We start from the raw sequence: 18,438 nt of genomic DNA, 5'->3' as shown, positions 1-18,438 counted from the left end.
ATAGCTGGTGGTATTCTGCATTGCGCTGTATAATGTACTATTGCTGGGTGTTGTAGTCCTCTATAGCTGGTGGTATTCGGCATTGCACCACTGTATAATGTACTATTGCTGGGATTTGTTGTACTCTATATAGATGGTGGTATTCCGCATTGCGCTCTATAATGTATTATTCGTTGATTTGTAGTCCTTTATACAGCGCAATGCAGAATACCACCAGCTATATAGGAATACAACAAATCCCAGCAATACATTATACATACAGTGTATAATGTATTGCTGGGATTTGTACTCCTCTGTATAATATAAAGCACAATGTACCATCAGCTATAGAGGAATACAAATCCCAGCAATACATTATAGAGCACCATGTGGGGGAGGGAAGTGCAGGCTTACCTGAGCAGAGTCTTCCAGCAACTTGTTTCGTAGATCGGGCCTGTCTATCGGAGGCTGTCATCCCCCCACACCTGCTCCTCCTTACTTCTTCTCCCCGCGTTCCTGTGCAGATCATGAATGCGGGCGGGCGGGTCTGGCAGCTGCGAGCGTGAGGTGGGGAGGAGGTGTGGCGCGCAGCGTGTGTGGAGCCGTGAACAGGGCCAATCGGAAGCCGATTAATCGATGATTGAAAAAGTTGACAACTTTTTCAATAATCGATTATGTCGATTAGTTGTTGCAGCCCTACTCTTTAGTCAAAAGTATGTTTATCTCCATGCCTGGACTTTAGCTTCAAGAATTGCTATGCAACTGACATAGATTTAGGATTCAGCGGAGTGTGATGAATTCGATCCGCACTGACTACTTATAAAATCTTGATTTTAAAAAAAAAAATATTTTGTGACAAAAAGCACATTGAACGTACATTTAAAGGGTATTCTAAAGCTGGATTCAGATCTTACTATGTGTTTATGGTGTGTTTCTACTGATAGTGATCCAAGAAAGAAAAGCACATGGAAGGAGGAGAAATCAGAACAGGAGGTGTCTAGAATAATACAGTGCAAAATTAACACACCAAAATATCCCAGAAGATTCAATTCAGACTTCAACCAATGTTCTGGGTACCCTTTGGAAACCATTTTGGAAATGCGCAACTAAATAGCTCATGAACAATATTCATATAACTTGCAGCACTCCTTACCGCATGTCCCAAAAGGTAACAGGTGCTTGTAATGACCGCGGATGGCACCGCTCACAGTAAAACTCAAATAAAGATGTCACCCATTTAATGATAGATGTCATTTGAAACCTTGTTTGAAGAGACATCCATCAATAAAATGGATTTGCACAGATATGGAATTTGTGTGCTGGTGACATCTGTATTTGAATAGCTCATGAACGAAAGACCTTACACAGGGTGTTAACTAATGCAGACGTGCCACTACTTGGTAATGGAGAAAAACTTACGAAGCAAGAGCCCATGCATTATACCCGCTGAGCAGCAAAAACACTTCTTTTAGACCAGGGGTGGACAAATTAATATGGAATTTAGGAGCCAGTCTGTCCAATCCAGGAGGAGTTAAGAGCCAGCTACATTCACAGCAACTAGAGAAAACCTCAATCGCTGGGGCCCAGCTGTGATTTCTAGGGAGCATTAGCTACAAGTCTCCTGGAATTTCCGGCTCCAGCCCTGTTTTAGACGGTGCTTGCCCATGTATGCTATGTTGTAGCTTTGGCGTGCATCAAGGAGCCTACAGATATCAATGGAAGTACAATCATCAAAACACGTGTTGTGTAATGTATCACAGGAACACACGGCTTTGCAATTCACTCAGTAACCTGCAAAAAAGGAAGCACAATAATGCATATGTGTAAACAGACCCTTATTAAACCTTGAGGATTAGAGCTGAGCACCACTGATAGAGAAGTCAAGGAACAAGAAGACTAAAAATAAAAGTGCAGACATAAATACATACAGTAGTTTAGAGCACTTTTTAAAAGAATGATTCAAAAACAAACAAACAAACATTCACTGGACCACAGAGGTGTAGGCTTTGCAGGAAGTCAAAGAGATATGAATTACCCTGATTAATAGGCAATTGTTTGGTGGCGTGTGAAGTGATTCATAGTGAAAGACAGTTGTTTCTAATCTGACAAATCACCTTTAACGCCCAAAAGGTCCATTAAAGGAACGCGGTCACTTTATCCATGCAGGGACATGTGAAAGTGTCCCTGCAAAAAGTGCCAGTGCTCCCTCACTACTCCCTCCTCCTTCGCAGGCTACAATGTCTGGCACTTTTGGGTATGGAGGAGCACATGACCATGGTAGGCAATTGCTAGGGCGTAGCCAAGCACTGCCAAATGACTGGGAGGAGTGATGTTAATGTTCCCCCAGGTTGCTGAACCGTCATTTAGGAAGAGAAAATAGGGGAACATTGGAGAGGTAAGTTTGGGGTGAGGGTGGTGGAGGTGTTGAGTCTTTGCTGGGACAATGCAACTTTTCCCTGTATGGGCAAGGTGATAGGGTCTCGTTAAGCTGGACTTTTTTTTTCAGAAATGTACTACTTCGCTGGTCCTGTCATTGTTTAAATGATCTCTATATTAAATTTGCCCACAGCTACAAATACTGAAAATAGATCATTCGTATAGATTTCTCGATTACATAAAAAGTGCTGCAGACCGTGAAAACCTTTCTGTCAATGTGTCTGCTAGACAGCGTGATTAATAGCGATGACATTTAAATGTCTGAATCAAGCCGTGCTTAATTATGAAAGCCATTAGCAAGAGGTCGCGGCATCAATATGGCCCCAGATAATGTAAATCTGTGTCTGAGCTTCACAAGAATCCTTACCAACTAGACTGAAGTCTTGCAGCAGAAGGAGGAAAACAGACATGAACACATTAAACACTGACAATTGCAGGGAATGGTACACGTATGACACACACATGTACTGGAAACATACAGCATGGAAGTCAATCTTACGTTTGTCAATAATGAAATGTCAGATTGGGAAATGCTTTGGAACTTCGAGTGAAGCAATTATCCACAGACAAATAATTCTGTATCTGAGTTTAATTGCATCGTGTAGGTGACTTAGGTGAAAGGATTGTAAACAGATCAATAAGTTGCACTTGGAAGGCTCGATCTATACCAAACAAACGTGTCCTGCCACTAGACATTGTCTGAATTAAAGAGGATAATAAGCACAGAGGCCTAAGCACCAGTGTCAACGGGCTTTCGGTTGGTGCCGATGACATCAGCTTGAAACTTTTCCGAGAGCATTAAGAATAAATTCACAGCGTGTCTGCCTTGTAGCACTGAGGGTTCGAATCCCAGCCACGTCACTATCTGCAAGGAGTTTGTATCTTCTCCCTGTGCGTGCATGGGTTTCCTCCAGGTACTCTGGTTTCCTCCCACACTCCAACTACATGCTGGTAGGTTAATTGGCTCCGGTCTAAATTGGCCCTCCTATGTATGCATGCGAGATAGGGACCTTAGATTGTAAACTCCTTGAGGGCAGGGACTGTGATGTGAACCATGTAAAGCTCTGTGGAAATTGTCAGTGCTATATAAATGCCAATAAAATATATCTATGAATGGATGATTGTCATCCAGACTGCTCTCCTGCTATGGACTAAAAACAAGTCTTCCTCTTTTCATCTCCGTTACATGGGGGAGGGGAATAGGTAGTTTACAGGAGATATATGGATAGAAGAGAAGGATTGTCTGTGCTTTCAGTTTAGCTCATAGGAAATGACAAGGACACTGTAGTTTTGGTAAGATCAACTGGGAATCTCTGTGCTTATTGAAATGTTCTAAGCTTGAAACCACATCAGAAATCTGGCAAGCTGCAATATACAGTATATATAATATTTGCTCTTGGATTGAGATATCCTTTAAGAATCTTTGTAAAATAACAGTAGGAAAAAAACAACAAAAAAACAACAGGGCAAACTTGCCAAAGAATGATGTTTGACTTTGATAACTGCTCATATTGTTTACACAGAACTCATATTTGTGCTTTAATCAGCCACCCAAAGGTCAATTAACTGGAAGGAATTTGTACTTTAGACATTTTTTTGGATGCATTAGTGTGAAGTTGTTTACCGCAAGACACACAGAGGGAGACATCCCAGGCAGTGGAATTTAGGAATAGCCAAATGTAAAGCCTTAAAAATTGAAAATTCTCGCCAATACCTCTGTGAAGGTTCTCATTCATCCAGGACATGGTATATCTGTAAAAAAATAAATCAAGGCAACTGAAATCCAGTTGCCTTGATTTATTTATTTTACACATGTTGCCAATATATTAAGGGCCCATTTACATCTGCACAGTGTGCTATTGTCTTTTCTTCCTTAAAATAAACTTGTAATCCAGCTAACTCTGTAAAACTAGGAACCCCTTCTGGATACTAAGGTATATACTGTAAGTTGACAAGCTGTAGCTTTGGTTAAACAGTGTCCAACTGCAAACCAATGCTATACCTTTCTGAGAAAAATCCCTACTTACTCCTGGCACATGATGCTGCCCAGAGCCTTAGGGACTTCAGAAAGCCAGTATTTGCATAGTAACTTCCATAGGTTCTTGCAGAGCTGCAAAGGTTAAAATACAATTTTACAGCCTATGTTTTGTAGTATATAGACTTTGATAGCACTTAGGCAGACCACAGGCGTGTAATTTGTATTCACTGGCCCCAAACAGAGCTTTCAGTGCACATTGCAGATGTCTGCCAATCACTCCCTAAAGCATCAACTGAAGGAGGCGGCAGATCCTGTCACCCAAAACCATGGAAAAATTAAGTTGAGCCTAAGGGTGTGTTTAACATTGCTCCCACCTCCAAAAAGATATGAACACATGTGTTCCTAAATAAGAGTAATCATGCTGACTTTTAGCTTATGCCTACGGGTAGCTTTACATATAATGTTCAAAGATTTGCGTTTTTTGCACACACATGCACAGTGGATAGGGGAAACACTTACTCCATGCAATGCTTTGGGGAGGAGCTGCTCTGGTAAAATTCATCTGCGTCGTAGAATTCATCCTCACTGCTGGAGTATGAGAAGTCTGGGACTGTGTTCGGTGACATATTGACGTGGCTTGGGGAGGTCAAACTACTGCTGGGAACAGACTGATCACTTCCTGTCAGAAGAGAAAAGGTACATGTCAACAATATGACCACATGATGCTGTAAACCTGCTCTTGGCTAAAGTAGATACATAACAGCTCTTATAAGGAATCTGAAATGGTGGCACTCATAAAAGGCAGCATCCATCAGGGTCTCAAACAATTCATCCCCACACAGCTACCTCCTCATGTATCACTTGTCCCTCCCTCTTAGATTGTAAGCCCTCAGGGGCAGGGCCCTCCTTACCATCTTGTCTTGAATTGTAATTATGTCTTCCTTATATTGTAAAGCACTGCGCAAACTGTTGGACGCTATATAAATCCTGTATAATAATAATGTGTTCTGCTTAAAGTAAACATTTAATACATATTATACAGATAAGCTATACCAGCATTTAAGAATGGGTACCACAATGTAATTGCAAGCACATTTAATTGTGTCCTGTTGTCCTTTACATCACTGGATCGTACCCACACAATGAAGAGTGCTTTAGAAAACAAATGAGTTTTGTAATTTTGAAGACAACTGAACAGTATATGGGGGGAAAAAACATCACAAGGGACATTGGTGCTGAGTGGGTTGGAAATGTTTATCAAATTTTGCAATGTTCTATATCAAGAGTACAGGGGGACATGCTCAGCTGCAGCTGATTTCCTGACATTTCATGCAATAACCGTGGGACCTTACCCTGTTGTGGCCACTGGGCTACGCATGCCACAAAAAACCTCACTGAAGTACACAGGGCATGTGTAGTGCACCCCGTCGTTCTACCACACTGCCGCTCCCCCACTTACATTTGCTGGCACTTCCAGGCTGTCAAAATGAGAGCTGGGAGTTGCTATATAAATACAGCAGCTGTCTGACAGTGTTAATAAATTCCTATGCTACGGGAATTAAAATACATGCTTTTAGGTGAGTTTGCAGCTAATTTCTAAACATACCTGAACACAAGTAATGCTTTGCAATACCTGAATGCACACCTAGACATTCAGCAGCATCTAGGTGCATTCAGTCCAGGTGTGCTTACACAAACAAGAATCTTCTGCGTCCTGAGACCACTTAGCTCGGTATTACACACCTAAACGCATGCAAATGCAGCTAAACTCAGGAACATCTAAAAACACAGGAAAAAGTGATCTGGGAAACCTAAAGGTTGTTTAAACGTCCCAGATGACCTCTTCCAGTGTTTAACACGAGGCCCGTGTGCATGGGGTAACACTGTTCAAATGTGAGACATTGTTACTTCTGTATTTACTCTTTAATTTATCTACAGATCAAAAGAAAACAATTAAATCTGCATAGGACGTCCATTAAAGCAACCAAAAAAAAACCCAAAACACAAAAACCTTTGTTTTTTTTTTACCCCCTATTAGTCTTAAGCTTGCTGTATCAGCCCAAATAACTCCTTCCCTTTCTCTGCTAAATTATTTTCCTGGTGATTTTTGGTTTATTTCTATTTTTTAATTCCAATCATTAATATTTAAACTTTTTTCCCCCATTTATTTGATTTCTCATTACCTTTGCAATGCATTGTATCAGAAGAATAGTTTACTTTCATTTTAGGACACATTATAGAACACAATTTATACTTTTTATCTACAGTAACAGTTTCCTTTCAATTAACAGTTATCAAAAGGGACAAATGTTTCTTTTTTAGTTTCCTGATGTTTTCGGTCTTTGAACTGAAATCATTTTTGCAAACACAAGATCTCCAGAAGAAAGTCTTGTTTGCCCAAAAGATACGATATTTATATCACTTTGTTATCCTAAGTAATTACAAACGTTTTGCCCAATAAACAGGCCCATAGCAGAAATGCAGGTCGCTAGAGTGTAAGAGCTGATGAGTTTTGCTATCTAGAGCCTCAGGTGTCCTCCAGCAGGCCTGAACCCTGCAAATAGGTTTGCAGAATTCTGAAAAAACAGAAGCAGGAGCCTTCAAGTATTTACCTCTGGGTCCAATCAGACTTCTGCTTCTCACTTCTCAGACAGCTCTGGGAACTACATGAAGCAGAGGCCCCCATATGGTAGCTTGGTCCAATCTGTCTCTCATACAGATCCCAGCGCTACCCTCAGAACCAAAGTATTTGGAAAGTAGTTGGATAGTGGAACCCAGAGGAAACGCACCTCAGCTGACAGGTAAGCAATTAAGGTGCTTTATATTTTATTAATGTGTAAGGCACAACAAAAATATTTTATTTTAGTTTTACGTTAAGGACCCTTTCAGACGGACGCCTTCAGTTCCAATGTGCAGGAATCCACGGATCCCTTATTGATCATAATCGATGTCACCATTGAGGCATCCGTGTCTGTCCAGTGTTTTCCTCCTCTTGTAAGAATGGAATTACCAGACCCATGTTGTTCTATGGGGAATTGGATGTAAACAGACATGTGTCCGTTCACATCAGATTACCTCTGATCCGGCCAGTTAGATCTATTGAAACGGAACTCTATTCTGCTTGTTTTTCCGGACCTGGCCAGAGCCGGAGATAACCAGATGTAAATGGTCGAACGTCCATTTAGATACGGTTGGCCATAGACCAACAACCCGCTACGATAACGTCCACCTAAAAAACTGACAGGCGGATATGATCAGGATGCCCGTTATTAAGAGGCCTTAGGTAAAAGCTTTCTGGCTTTCATTTTTAACGCTCTAAAACTGACAATGTACTTCTTTGGGAAATGCAGGTCTCACCTGTGCTATTTGGAGTGGGAGTCTGATGGCTGCCGAGGCCAGTTACTACTGAACCAACAGCCAAAGATGATGGACGCTGCTCTCCTTTACCAACCTGCACAGCCTCTGAAAAATAAAAGACCCAATAATGGGCAAAGTCAGGGTCATCTATTATTACACCAAACAAATATTATCAATGTTGTACATGAACATTAGTAAATTGTTTAAACGGATAAGTAAAAATCCGTGAACTGCTGAAAGTATCCAGATTGCGCTGCAAATGTGCTTAAGTCAGAAACCCCACTCAGTTTATCTTAACCTGAATTCTCTGTAATCCACTTAAACAACCAATATGTGGGGTGCATGGGCCCGTTTCCTGAAGCATTCTTCCTCGACCTTCAGCTTAAAGTAACAATAATTAATATCAAACTTTCTAGGCAGGCATGAACCTGATAGGTGTTCGATGTAAAATTTAACTGAACTTAGTAATTACAAATCATAAGCCTGCCTGAAGCTGAAAGACATCAATGCTGAACTCCAGAGAAAAGAAAAAAATACGCATGCAGTAGGGCTCCCTCTGGACTACAGGGGTTAAAAGCTTGTCTATGCCTAGGGTATCAGAAAAATCATGTGTAAGTTCTTGTGAATGACAGCGCTCGTCTCCAGAGAGGCAATGTCACCCCAGCGTGTCCTGGTGCCGAAGCTAGCCGAAGGATCGGCCGAAGCTACGGCCAGATCCTTCGGCAGCTTTGTGAATAGACCCCTCTGTCTCCTTGGCAGCAGCATGGCTGGACAGAGGTGCTAACATGCTTCTTGGCAATGGCAGGATATATTTAAACAGGACCAAGTGCTACATGCACTTGGTGCCCAAGCAGATTAAATACAAATGTCAAATTTTAGCAATGCATCTTTTTTTAAAATATATTCTTCAAGGGCCACAGAGGATATACTTCCACTCTGTGTACACCAATTGCCTTTGCAAAACACAAATATTACCTTAGAAAATAAGTGGTGGCATCATCACCGTGCTGCACATAGCCTGTGTAAAAAGCAGAGCTGCGGGAGGGACACAGCAGGCTCCACCCACTATAGTCTGACTGCAGACTACAGGAGGGGCAGAGACAAGACCAGTCACCTTGCACAAGGAGAAAGAGCAGTAATGACTGGTCTTTATTATAGACAACTGCTGCACAGAGGCAAAGTGCAGGAGTCGTTTTATACTAGATTACCACACAAATATTACGTAAATACACAAATGGCACCAAGATTCAAATAAAAATATGCATGCCTCTTATATTTAGATTTTAGCTTAAAATGTACCTGTTACAAAATGTAAAAAAGTAATAAAGAAGGTTCCCCAATAAAGAAGGATCATAATACTTAACCTGTGCACCTGATCACTTTAAAAGCTACAGTGCACAGAGAACCCTCCTTATCCGCCACATGCCTGGGAATGTTAGATTCCTGGTCCCCATCAAACGCTATAGTTCCTTCCACTATTCCCTATATCACTGCAGCACACAGTAGTGACAGATTCCAGTCGAAGGGAACACACCACTGCAGAACCAAGAAGATCACACTATCAGAAATGTGTTGGATGAAAAGGATTCTTCAGGTACAGTAGCTCTTGAAGATGGATATTATTATTATTATTATTATACAGGATTTCTATAGCGCCAACAGTTTGCGCATCGCTTTACAATATAACGAAGACATTACAATCACAATACAATTCAAGACGTTAAGGAGGGCCCTGCCCCTGAGGGCTTACAATCTATAAAAGGGAGGGAGAAGTGATACATGAGGAGGTAGCTGTGTGGGGATGAATTGTTTGAGAACATGATGGATAGTGAGAAAGTTGTGTGAGAAAGTTGTGTAAAAGTGCTCTTCCTTACAGAGGAACCAGCTTTACTACTTTTTTTTAAAACTTTTGCAACACAAATCACTAAAGAATGCTCCTAAAGAACAGTGAGGATGTATAGGTGCACAACAGCAATGCCTAAATCAAAAACTGATATCCTGAGCTACCCTGAGGCTACATTCCTTATACGAATCTCAATGCTTAATTGTTAGTTACTGGAGCATAACTTTAAGAATCATTTGCCAATAAAAACAAGGACACAAGCAGAAATATAGGCTCTACCTGGCAATGGAACAGTTTGTGTTGGCATGGTTCGTACCACAGCTGGATCCAACGGATTGGGCTGGTAAATAGAATCCACGGGATTTATAGTGCTCTATAAAATACAAGAGTACACTTAGGTTGGAGAGTCGGGCTAAATAGATAAAAGGCAGTGTGACCAATCAAAGCTTCAATGGGGACAGGTCTGAAGACAGGCAAGCAGTTGCTGGGTTCAGATCCCAGCTACCATCAAATATATACTGCTTTCATAAATGCATCAACTGCTTAGAAAGGACATTTTATTTTTCACGAATGTCAATATATTCATCTACTTGTGCTTTGCTTTCCATTGAAGTCTCAACTGAGGCCTTTCACGGTCTGACCAGAGACAGCAGCCCCATTCTGCAGAGGCCCAGAAAAAGAAGTGTAATAAAAGGGCTGTTGCTGTGGTTCCACAATGGCCATGTGATGTTATAAAGATGACCTGTTGATAGAAATATGGGCACTGTCAATTCCAGCTTCATTATGGAGGAGAAAGTGCCATGTATGTCATCTTTACCTTCTTTTTAAGAAAATCATTGACCAGAAAAAGCAAGTAACCAGTGAATTTACGCTCCCAACTCAAATACGTGTACCTGACAAATAATTTAGCAGTGATAAACCTGGGCCCCCTCCTGGCCCATTTAGTGGTGGCAGTGGCATCCCCCCCCCCTTTGGAGCGAGGGATTCACCTGCTGCAACGGATTGGGCCACTAGAGGGGTGTGTCGGTCACACTTTTGAGTAGGCTTGGGTGAACTGGATTCGTACCAAGCCCAGGCTCATCACTACTTATTAGATAGTAAAGAAAGGATAATGATGATGGCCGTGGAAATTACACAGTAAAAAAGAGGTTGACAACTGCAGGTCCCATATTCCTGTCCTTGGAGGTTTCCTTTGAAAACATAGGTTGTGTCCAAAGTTGTAAAAAGATTTCACAAACACAACACACAAAAATGGCATTTGGACAAAGTTTCCTCCTTTCAGGGAAGCTTTCAATAAACCTAAAGTAAACATTTCATAGGAGAAATATGGGGGCTGCAGTTAGAGCGCCTTACCCTGCATACTTGCAAGATAGGGCTGCAGATACACTAACTAAAATCCAAATTAAGCACCTTTGGGGCCCACTCAGCCCATGCACACGCATCAATGCAACCCATTAACACGTTCCGAATTAAGATAAATCCATTCAATCTGAAAGGGCTTGCAGCACAACTTAACGCAATACCACGAGCCAGAACATGTGGCAGGTGTGTATTCATTCTTTATAAAACCCCAAGCACAGTATAAAATGAAAACATTTACATCAAAAACAAAAATCGGGAGCATTACAATTTACAGTGCAAATGAATCAATTATTGGTGAAGGATGGAGGTTAGGAATCACATACATTGATCTGCCAATTCTAAACATGAAATAGAATGGAAAGGTAGTGTACAGGAAAAGTTACAGATGTTAAATTCCTGAATTAGCTAAACTTATAGAAATATATAAACAAACAGTATAACTTTGTAGTCATTGTATTGAGAAAAAGTCATCCAAAAGGTTTTAAAGAATGTGAATACATTTTAATAATGCTTTACTCTTTCTTAATAAACATGAACGGGAGGATGAGGATATAATATTTATCACATGGCCTTCACCTTCGCGCCTTCAACAAGTATTAGAACTTAGTTTCTAAGCAAATATTTAAGAAACTAATTTTTATCTAGTTATGCATTCATTAATTCTATTTTACATACAGCTAGCATTTGTATCACAATCAGTCTTTATTTCAGCCATCTGTAATTCCCTCAGACTGGCAGAGATAAGGGTTCTATTGCTTTGCACAGTGCTTGCTGGTCTCCTTTCTGGAATATGCTTACAAGCATGGAGGACGTGGGGATTGACTCATGAGCTCCTTCACTGTCCTGCCATTGGAATGGCCTCATAAGCTTTGTTACTGTCCTGTCATTGGAATGGCCTCAAAAGCTCCTTCACTGTCCTGTCTTTGTAAAGGCCTCATAAGCTCCTTCACATTCCTGTCATTGGAATGGCCTCACTGTCCTGTCATTGGAATGGCCTCATAAGCTCCTTCACTGTCCTGTTACAGGCTGAGGGAGCAGACCTTCAGCATCAATTTTCCCTACAGTCACTCATCAAAAGGGTGATCACCTTTGCCATTACTTAAAGAGGAGAAGGTGCTAAAACTGTGCACACAGAAGACATCTACAGCAATAATAACGCATGACAGTATTATAGGGAAATAATATTTGAAATAATATCCTGCAAGAATGATTTTTGCCAGGAGTTTCACTTTAATGTTAATGCAATTTCTATGTTTACACACTGTGTAGCTTTCATGTGAACGGCAGTAACACTACTCAAAGTCCACATGGATTTTACCATGCTCTCAGCACAGAAACTGGCATTCTTTTGATATTATACTTGAATATCCTAAATATAGGCAGGTGTGAAGAAATGCTGTACTATAAGAATGATTTCAGAAATAAAAGTGTTAATATTTTATTTTTATCAGTTAACAAAATGGAAAATAAATGAATGGAACAGAAATCCAAATCAAATCAATATTTGGTATGACCCCCCTTTGCCTTCTTCTAGTTACACTTGCACAGAGTTTTTGAAGGAACTCGGCAGGTAGGTTGTTCCAAGATCTGCGAGAGAACTAAGCACAGATCTGGATGTTGGCTGCCTCACATCCTTCTGTCTCCATGTAATCCCAGACATACTCCATGATGTTGAGATCAGGGCTCTGTGGGGGCCCAACCATCACTTCCAGGACTCCTCGTTCTTCTTTATGCTGAACATAGTTCTTAATTACATTGGCTGTACGTTTGTGGTCGTTGTTCTGCTGCAGAATACATTTGGGGCCAATCACACTCCTCCCTGATGGATAGCATAGCATGATGGATAAGTATCAGCTTGTTTTTCTCAGCATTGAGGACACCATTGATCCTGACCAAATCTCCAACTCCATTGGCAGAAATGCAGCCCCAGACTTGCAAGGAACCTCCATCACGCTTCACTGTTGCTGCAGACACTCATTATTGTACCGCTCTCCAGCCCTTCGGCGAACAAACTGCCTCCTACTACAGCCAAATATTTCTCATTTTGACTCATCAGTCCAGAGCACCTGCTGCCATAATCTCAACATCGAAACTGTCTGGGATTACATGGAGACAGAAGGATTTGAGACAGCCGTCATCCACAGAACATCTGTGCTTAGTTCTCCTAGATGTTTGGAACAACCTACCTGCCGAGTTCCTGTGTGCAAGTGTACCTAGAAAAATTTATGCTGTTTTGAAGGCAAAAGGGTGGTCACACCAAATATTGATTTGATTTGGATTTCTCTTCCGTTCATTTACTTCCATTTTGTTAATTGATTAAAAAAAACCTATAAAAACACTTTTATTTATGAAAATCATTCTTACTGTACAGCTTTTTTTTCACACAGTACTGTATATATAATTTTAAACTGCAAGCCTTATGAAAAGAAACAACAAAGGAAATGAGATGCCTTTTGGTCACTTGGTGATTTTCTCAGTATTAGTAATACTGACCTCAACTCTAGACCTGCATAACACAAACACATACACAACCCGCTGATATATTTACTCACATATAAAACAGCCAGAGTTGGAAACATGAAGCACTTGCTGGTACAGTTTAAAAGTAGAAGCCAATCTCAACAGTCCAACAACGCAACAGACAGCATGCTGGTATGGGCTCACCATCCAAAAAAAAGTGTAACAGCAGTACGGTAATATGCACTGTATTGTACTGTAATATGTTGCAAATTGCATGAAAATGCAATAATAAATATTTTCTGCAACAAAATTTCTACTTAATTTATCAACACTCGAAACATAATATATGAATGCTTGAGTGAAAACAGGGGGGAAAAACCTGCAAAATTAAAACAATGAGAACCTGAATGTAAAAAAAGGGTGAGGGGCATTTATTTATGCCATTAAATGGCTGAATGTGGCTACAGTAGGGAATAGTTGGTGATTCTTTATAAACTGATAAAGGAAATAGCAAAATACATTTCCCTGGTTATTGTCATTTTATTGGAAAACAATTAGAGGAGAAATTGGTCAGAGCAGCTTACAAACGGGTTAAACCGTGGGCAATAACCATGGCAAAATATCAAATGTGATGTTAGCATCGTACTGGAAAAGGTAAGCATATAGCAACAGAACTAATTAAATACTTGCCATGGTGCTCCAGATTTCCTCCGGGGTTGTCCATATATGTGAAGGCCTAGCCACTTGGTCACACACGATCAGAGCATTTTCCTCTAAAAGCAAGTATTACAGCCCTTCTAATAGCTACATGTGAGGTATAGTGATACCTCACATGTAGTTAAAGAACATCTCTCTGCCCTCTCTCATAAAATGCTTGATTCCTTCATGTTTGCATGTTACCAGGGAAATGTTAGATTAGGGTTTTGTGGATTTGGAATTTTAAGCACTAGTTCTTGGAGGAGCTGAAAGAAAGAAATACAGAAAACACGAAACAGATTGAGCTCATAGAACTCACAGAACATAAATTGGACTTTCTTCACTGAAAAAACTGAGCAGATCACATGCTTTCCCTGACAGCTGTAATGTTTGCAATGAAATGAGAAAATATATAATATATAACATATTACTAAATCACACAGTTACCAGAAATGCAGGAAACAAAGTACAATAAATTATAGTAATCCATCAGAATGCAGTCAGATCAATAGCACTCAGGTTGGAGTTAGGGATTAGTGCCCTCTGCTGAACACAGAATGGCTCCTTTCCGAAAGCAGCAAAAAGACATTTCACAGAAACAATTTTAGTGTTAAGATTGGGGAAATGATTACTCTGAGGAGCAGGTGAGGTGACAAGATCAAGAAGCAGAGTAAGAAGATCAAATCTTCCTGAGATCAGGTGAACTTTCTGCAGGAATAAAAGGAAGTGAAACATTACGTATAAACTTACTAGAAGTCCATCTGCGTGCTTGTCCTCGTTAGTTTGGTCCTTAAGAAAACAAATGTTAACATTGAGAACATGCAGGAAAAGTTTAGGGCACATATAACAGCTCCTGATCTGACATAGCAGTAACAATTGTGGATCTTTTATAAAATAAAAAAAAAAACACAAAAGCATCCAGATTCTGGCTGTCCATCTTTTTTACTACGGAATCAAAGTATAAAAGCCAAAATACATGCCATGCTCTATTTTATAAAAGATCTCTGAAATCTCTGTGCTGTGGCATGGATTGCAAGCATGCATCTCACTGAAAAGCTTTTGGGCCCATTCACACCGGATTTGTTGTACTGCGATACATTTTTTTCAATGGATGCTAATGGAAGGGCACCGAAAAATGAATGGGGCTAGTTCACAGCACCCCATTCTGTTGCGTTACGCTGCGCTGAACATGACAATTTTTTTTTACAGCCCAATGTAAACCAACAGATCCGGTGTGAACTAGTCCCATTCACACCCACTCATTTTTCGGTGCCCTTCCATTAGCGTCCGCTGAAAAATGGATTGCAATGCAATGGATCAGAAGGAAACCAGAAGGTACAATGGCAAGTCAATGGACCCTCTATTTCCTTCTAAGTTTGGTGTGAAAGCACCCTTACATGAAACGAGTACTGAGAAATGGTGTATTTCTGATCTGGTCCTGAAAATTCTAGCTGCCTGACCTCAATACTTTGAGTTACCTATCCAGAGCAAGCATGTAGTTCCAGTTTCGTGACTCAAGGTGCTAGAGGCATTCACATTTAGGCAACTAGCATTTTCAGAAGTGGTCAGAACTGGCAGCCTGTTTGCTTCCCTAATACAGGTTTCCTTTAGGACCTGCTTTATATGTGCTTCAGTACGTAGAAAAGCAGTTTGAGCAGCAAGCTTTTACAAAGTAATTGCAAAGGATTTAGCAAGCTTCAATCAGCTTTGTTAAAGCCATCAATGCAAACTTGACTTCCAGCATGGGGATGTTAAACATATTTTATTAAGACTGCCGACTGTCATTTCAAACTAGCTGCTTCAGCAGGTTTTTAGCAGATGTCAAGCAGTGTTGCGGCATACTACAGAGGCATACTACAGCCTACTGCAGGGGTAGCCAATGTTTGTCTCCCAGCTGTTATGAAACTACAAGTCCAATAAGGTATTACAAGACTGGAGACCCACAGGCGTGACTTCTAGAGGCAAATGCATGATAAAATTTGTAATTTAACCACAGCTGGAGGGACGATTGTTTGGCTACCCCTGGCCTACTGCATGTAGCTTGTTTAAAGTGACACTCCAATCAAGATCTGTGTTTTATCTTCCATAACTGGAGCTGTAATCTTTGCCACTTTTTTCCGTATAAGCTTCCTGTAAACATTGCCCTTATACAAGCTGAAGCCAATGTGTAGAAGGACTTAATGTGTTCCTAGTATAAAAAAAAAAAAAAAAAAAAAAAAAAAGATTAATCTCATCAGGCAAAGTGTGTATTTCTGGCATTTCTGGAGGGTTTGCTGCAGTGCTGGTTTATCTTGAGGGGAATCAATATCAAATGGCTGGGAAAAGCCATCTCAGCCAATTGCTTTGACTCCCGAGATAGCTTGGTCAGGTTCATTCTGGTAATGCCAACATACAGCTCTTTTGCAATCCAACCATAAAAATAAAAAAAAGACAGAATCAGGCAAACAAACATTCTCCTATGTAAGTACTCCCTTTAAGATTAATACAGATACATACATTGTCATGACACTGTGGTTGATAGTGAGAGACTAAAAATGGATGTAGATTACTAGGGCTCATTCACATCTGTGTGCTTGTGTCTGGCATAGCAATCTTTTTAACACAGGAATACATAGGAACAATTCAAACAGAAATGTTTTGAACTTAGGCTGTTCAGATGCCAACATTGCATAGCAGTTTGGGGAAAAACATGCTATTTTTTCACCAAACCACCACACATAAAAATGATGAATTACTTCAGCCACATAGATTTGAATGGGGCCTTCTAAATGTTGAAAAACAGAGTCACTATGGCTTTGTGTACAGGTACATACAGTATATTACATAGTGTGTCTGGTTTATACAATTGTAATTAAAAATATTCAACCCCCATTGCAAAATTTGAGTTGTTTGCAATGAACAAATCAAACAACAGCAAACTTAAATAGGTTAAACACAAATGAAGGTTTCAAGTGGTTTCCACAAATTCAACTGGAAATGCAGCTTTTAGTGACTCCTGGAGTCTCAAAATTATTCAACCCCTGAATAATGTAGAATCCCTCTGAGATTTCGGAGAAGGCAGGTTGAGAAAAACCCTCAATTGACTGCAAAAGACCTGCAGCAAGACTTGGTGGCAACAGGCATAATTTTGCTGTTTCATGTTTCAGTTTGCACAGTAAGGTTTCCATTTTGCATTTTTCCAGGTTGCATTTTTAGTTGAATTTGGGGAAACCACTTGAAACATTCGTTGTGTTGACCCATTTAATTTGCTTTTATTTGCTTTTTTCATTGCAAACAACTGAAGGTTTGTCAATTTTGCCAATAAACCTGATTTGCAATGGGGGTTGAACAATGATTACAACTGTCTATAAATTTATATTGCAAACACACAGTGAATGACCTGATAACAGGTGAATAAAAACATAAAAGCAAAAACTGCAACAAAACACAACAGTTTGTTGTTTTGTTTAAAAGGGTATGTCCACGGGAAAAGGGCATTTCAATTATGGGTGAAACTGGTGAGTTAAATCTCCGACTCCAGTAGCACTGGGGCTCCATGAATCTCACTCATCTGGTTAAACTAAAAACAAGTTCTCTTCTCCCACTGATTTGCAATGATGCAAAATTCAACAGGGAGGGGGAGACCACCAGAAAATGACTATAGAAGGTGGGAGCTCAGTTTCAGAGGCAGAATGCACCACTGAAGTCCCTGGAAGACAAGAGGCTGGTGGCAGATTCGGTCCGATTTAAATGAATGTTTCTATTTCAGCACTCATCAGATGATCATTCTAGTAAGCTAGAATGCAGCAATTTCTGCGTTTTTTCTGGATTCAATCACATATGTTAACATCGACCGTTCTGCAGTCTTACCAAGATCAGCTGCAGTTTAAAAAGCACCAATGTTGCCAACACATGGACATTTTTTGGAATATGACAGAAATGTGAAAGATTCAAGCAGCAAAAATACACATGTTCAATGAAATGCCTAATCTGACCCATTGGTCAGGGTTAGCGAGTCAAAGTATTGAAACCAATCATTCCATGTGATAGCCAGGAAACTATTATTTCTAAATGAAGAAATCGTAAAACACAGCTCACACACATATTGGTACAGGGTTCCTTCAACTGAAGGTGAATGCTGTATAAAAAATAAAATTAAACCCCCCCCCCTACATACCGCTCACATTTTTCTACATTCTTCTCTCATTCTTTCTTTCTTCTAAACCGCCTTGTATCATTTTTGTTGATCAGCATGCAGTTGTTATGGGACGGAAGCTCATGACTAATTACGGGATCTATCGGAGTAGCATATATAATTTATACTGCCAGGCCGTAATGTGTTTGAATA

The 18,438-nt window shown here is 40.3% G+C and overlaps 1 protein-coding gene across 1 annotated transcript in view; it reads right to left on the bottom strand.

Annotated features, from left to right (window-relative positions):
- OSBPL9 (oxysterol binding protein like 9) overlaps positions 1-18,438 on the bottom strand; it is a 104,805-nt gene that overhangs the window by 17,053 nt on the left and 69,314 nt on the right. Inside the window, exons 8-11 of the mRNA XM_018552453.1 lie at positions 14,862-14,900; positions 9,873-9,966; positions 7,751-7,855; positions 4,913-5,072 (exon numbers count right to left, since the gene is read on the bottom strand). Coding sequence (XP_018407955.1) covers positions 4,913-5,072; positions 7,751-7,855; positions 9,873-9,966; positions 14,862-14,900 — 398 coding nt within the window. The remainder of the gene's footprint in view (positions 1-4,912; positions 5,073-7,750; positions 7,856-9,872; positions 9,967-14,861; positions 14,901-18,438) is intronic.

Source organism: Nanorana parkeri, unplaced genomic scaffold (genome assembly GCF_000935625.1).
Source record: "Nanorana parkeri isolate BGI_ZX_2015 unplaced genomic scaffold, ASM93562v1 scaffold89, whole genome shotgun sequence".
Classification (NCBI taxonomy): Eukaryota; Metazoa; Chordata; class Amphibia; order Anura; family Dicroglossidae; genus Nanorana; species Nanorana parkeri.
The sequence above is the reverse complement of the archived record's forward strand: the minus strand, read 5'-3'. Positions and strand labels throughout refer to the sequence as shown.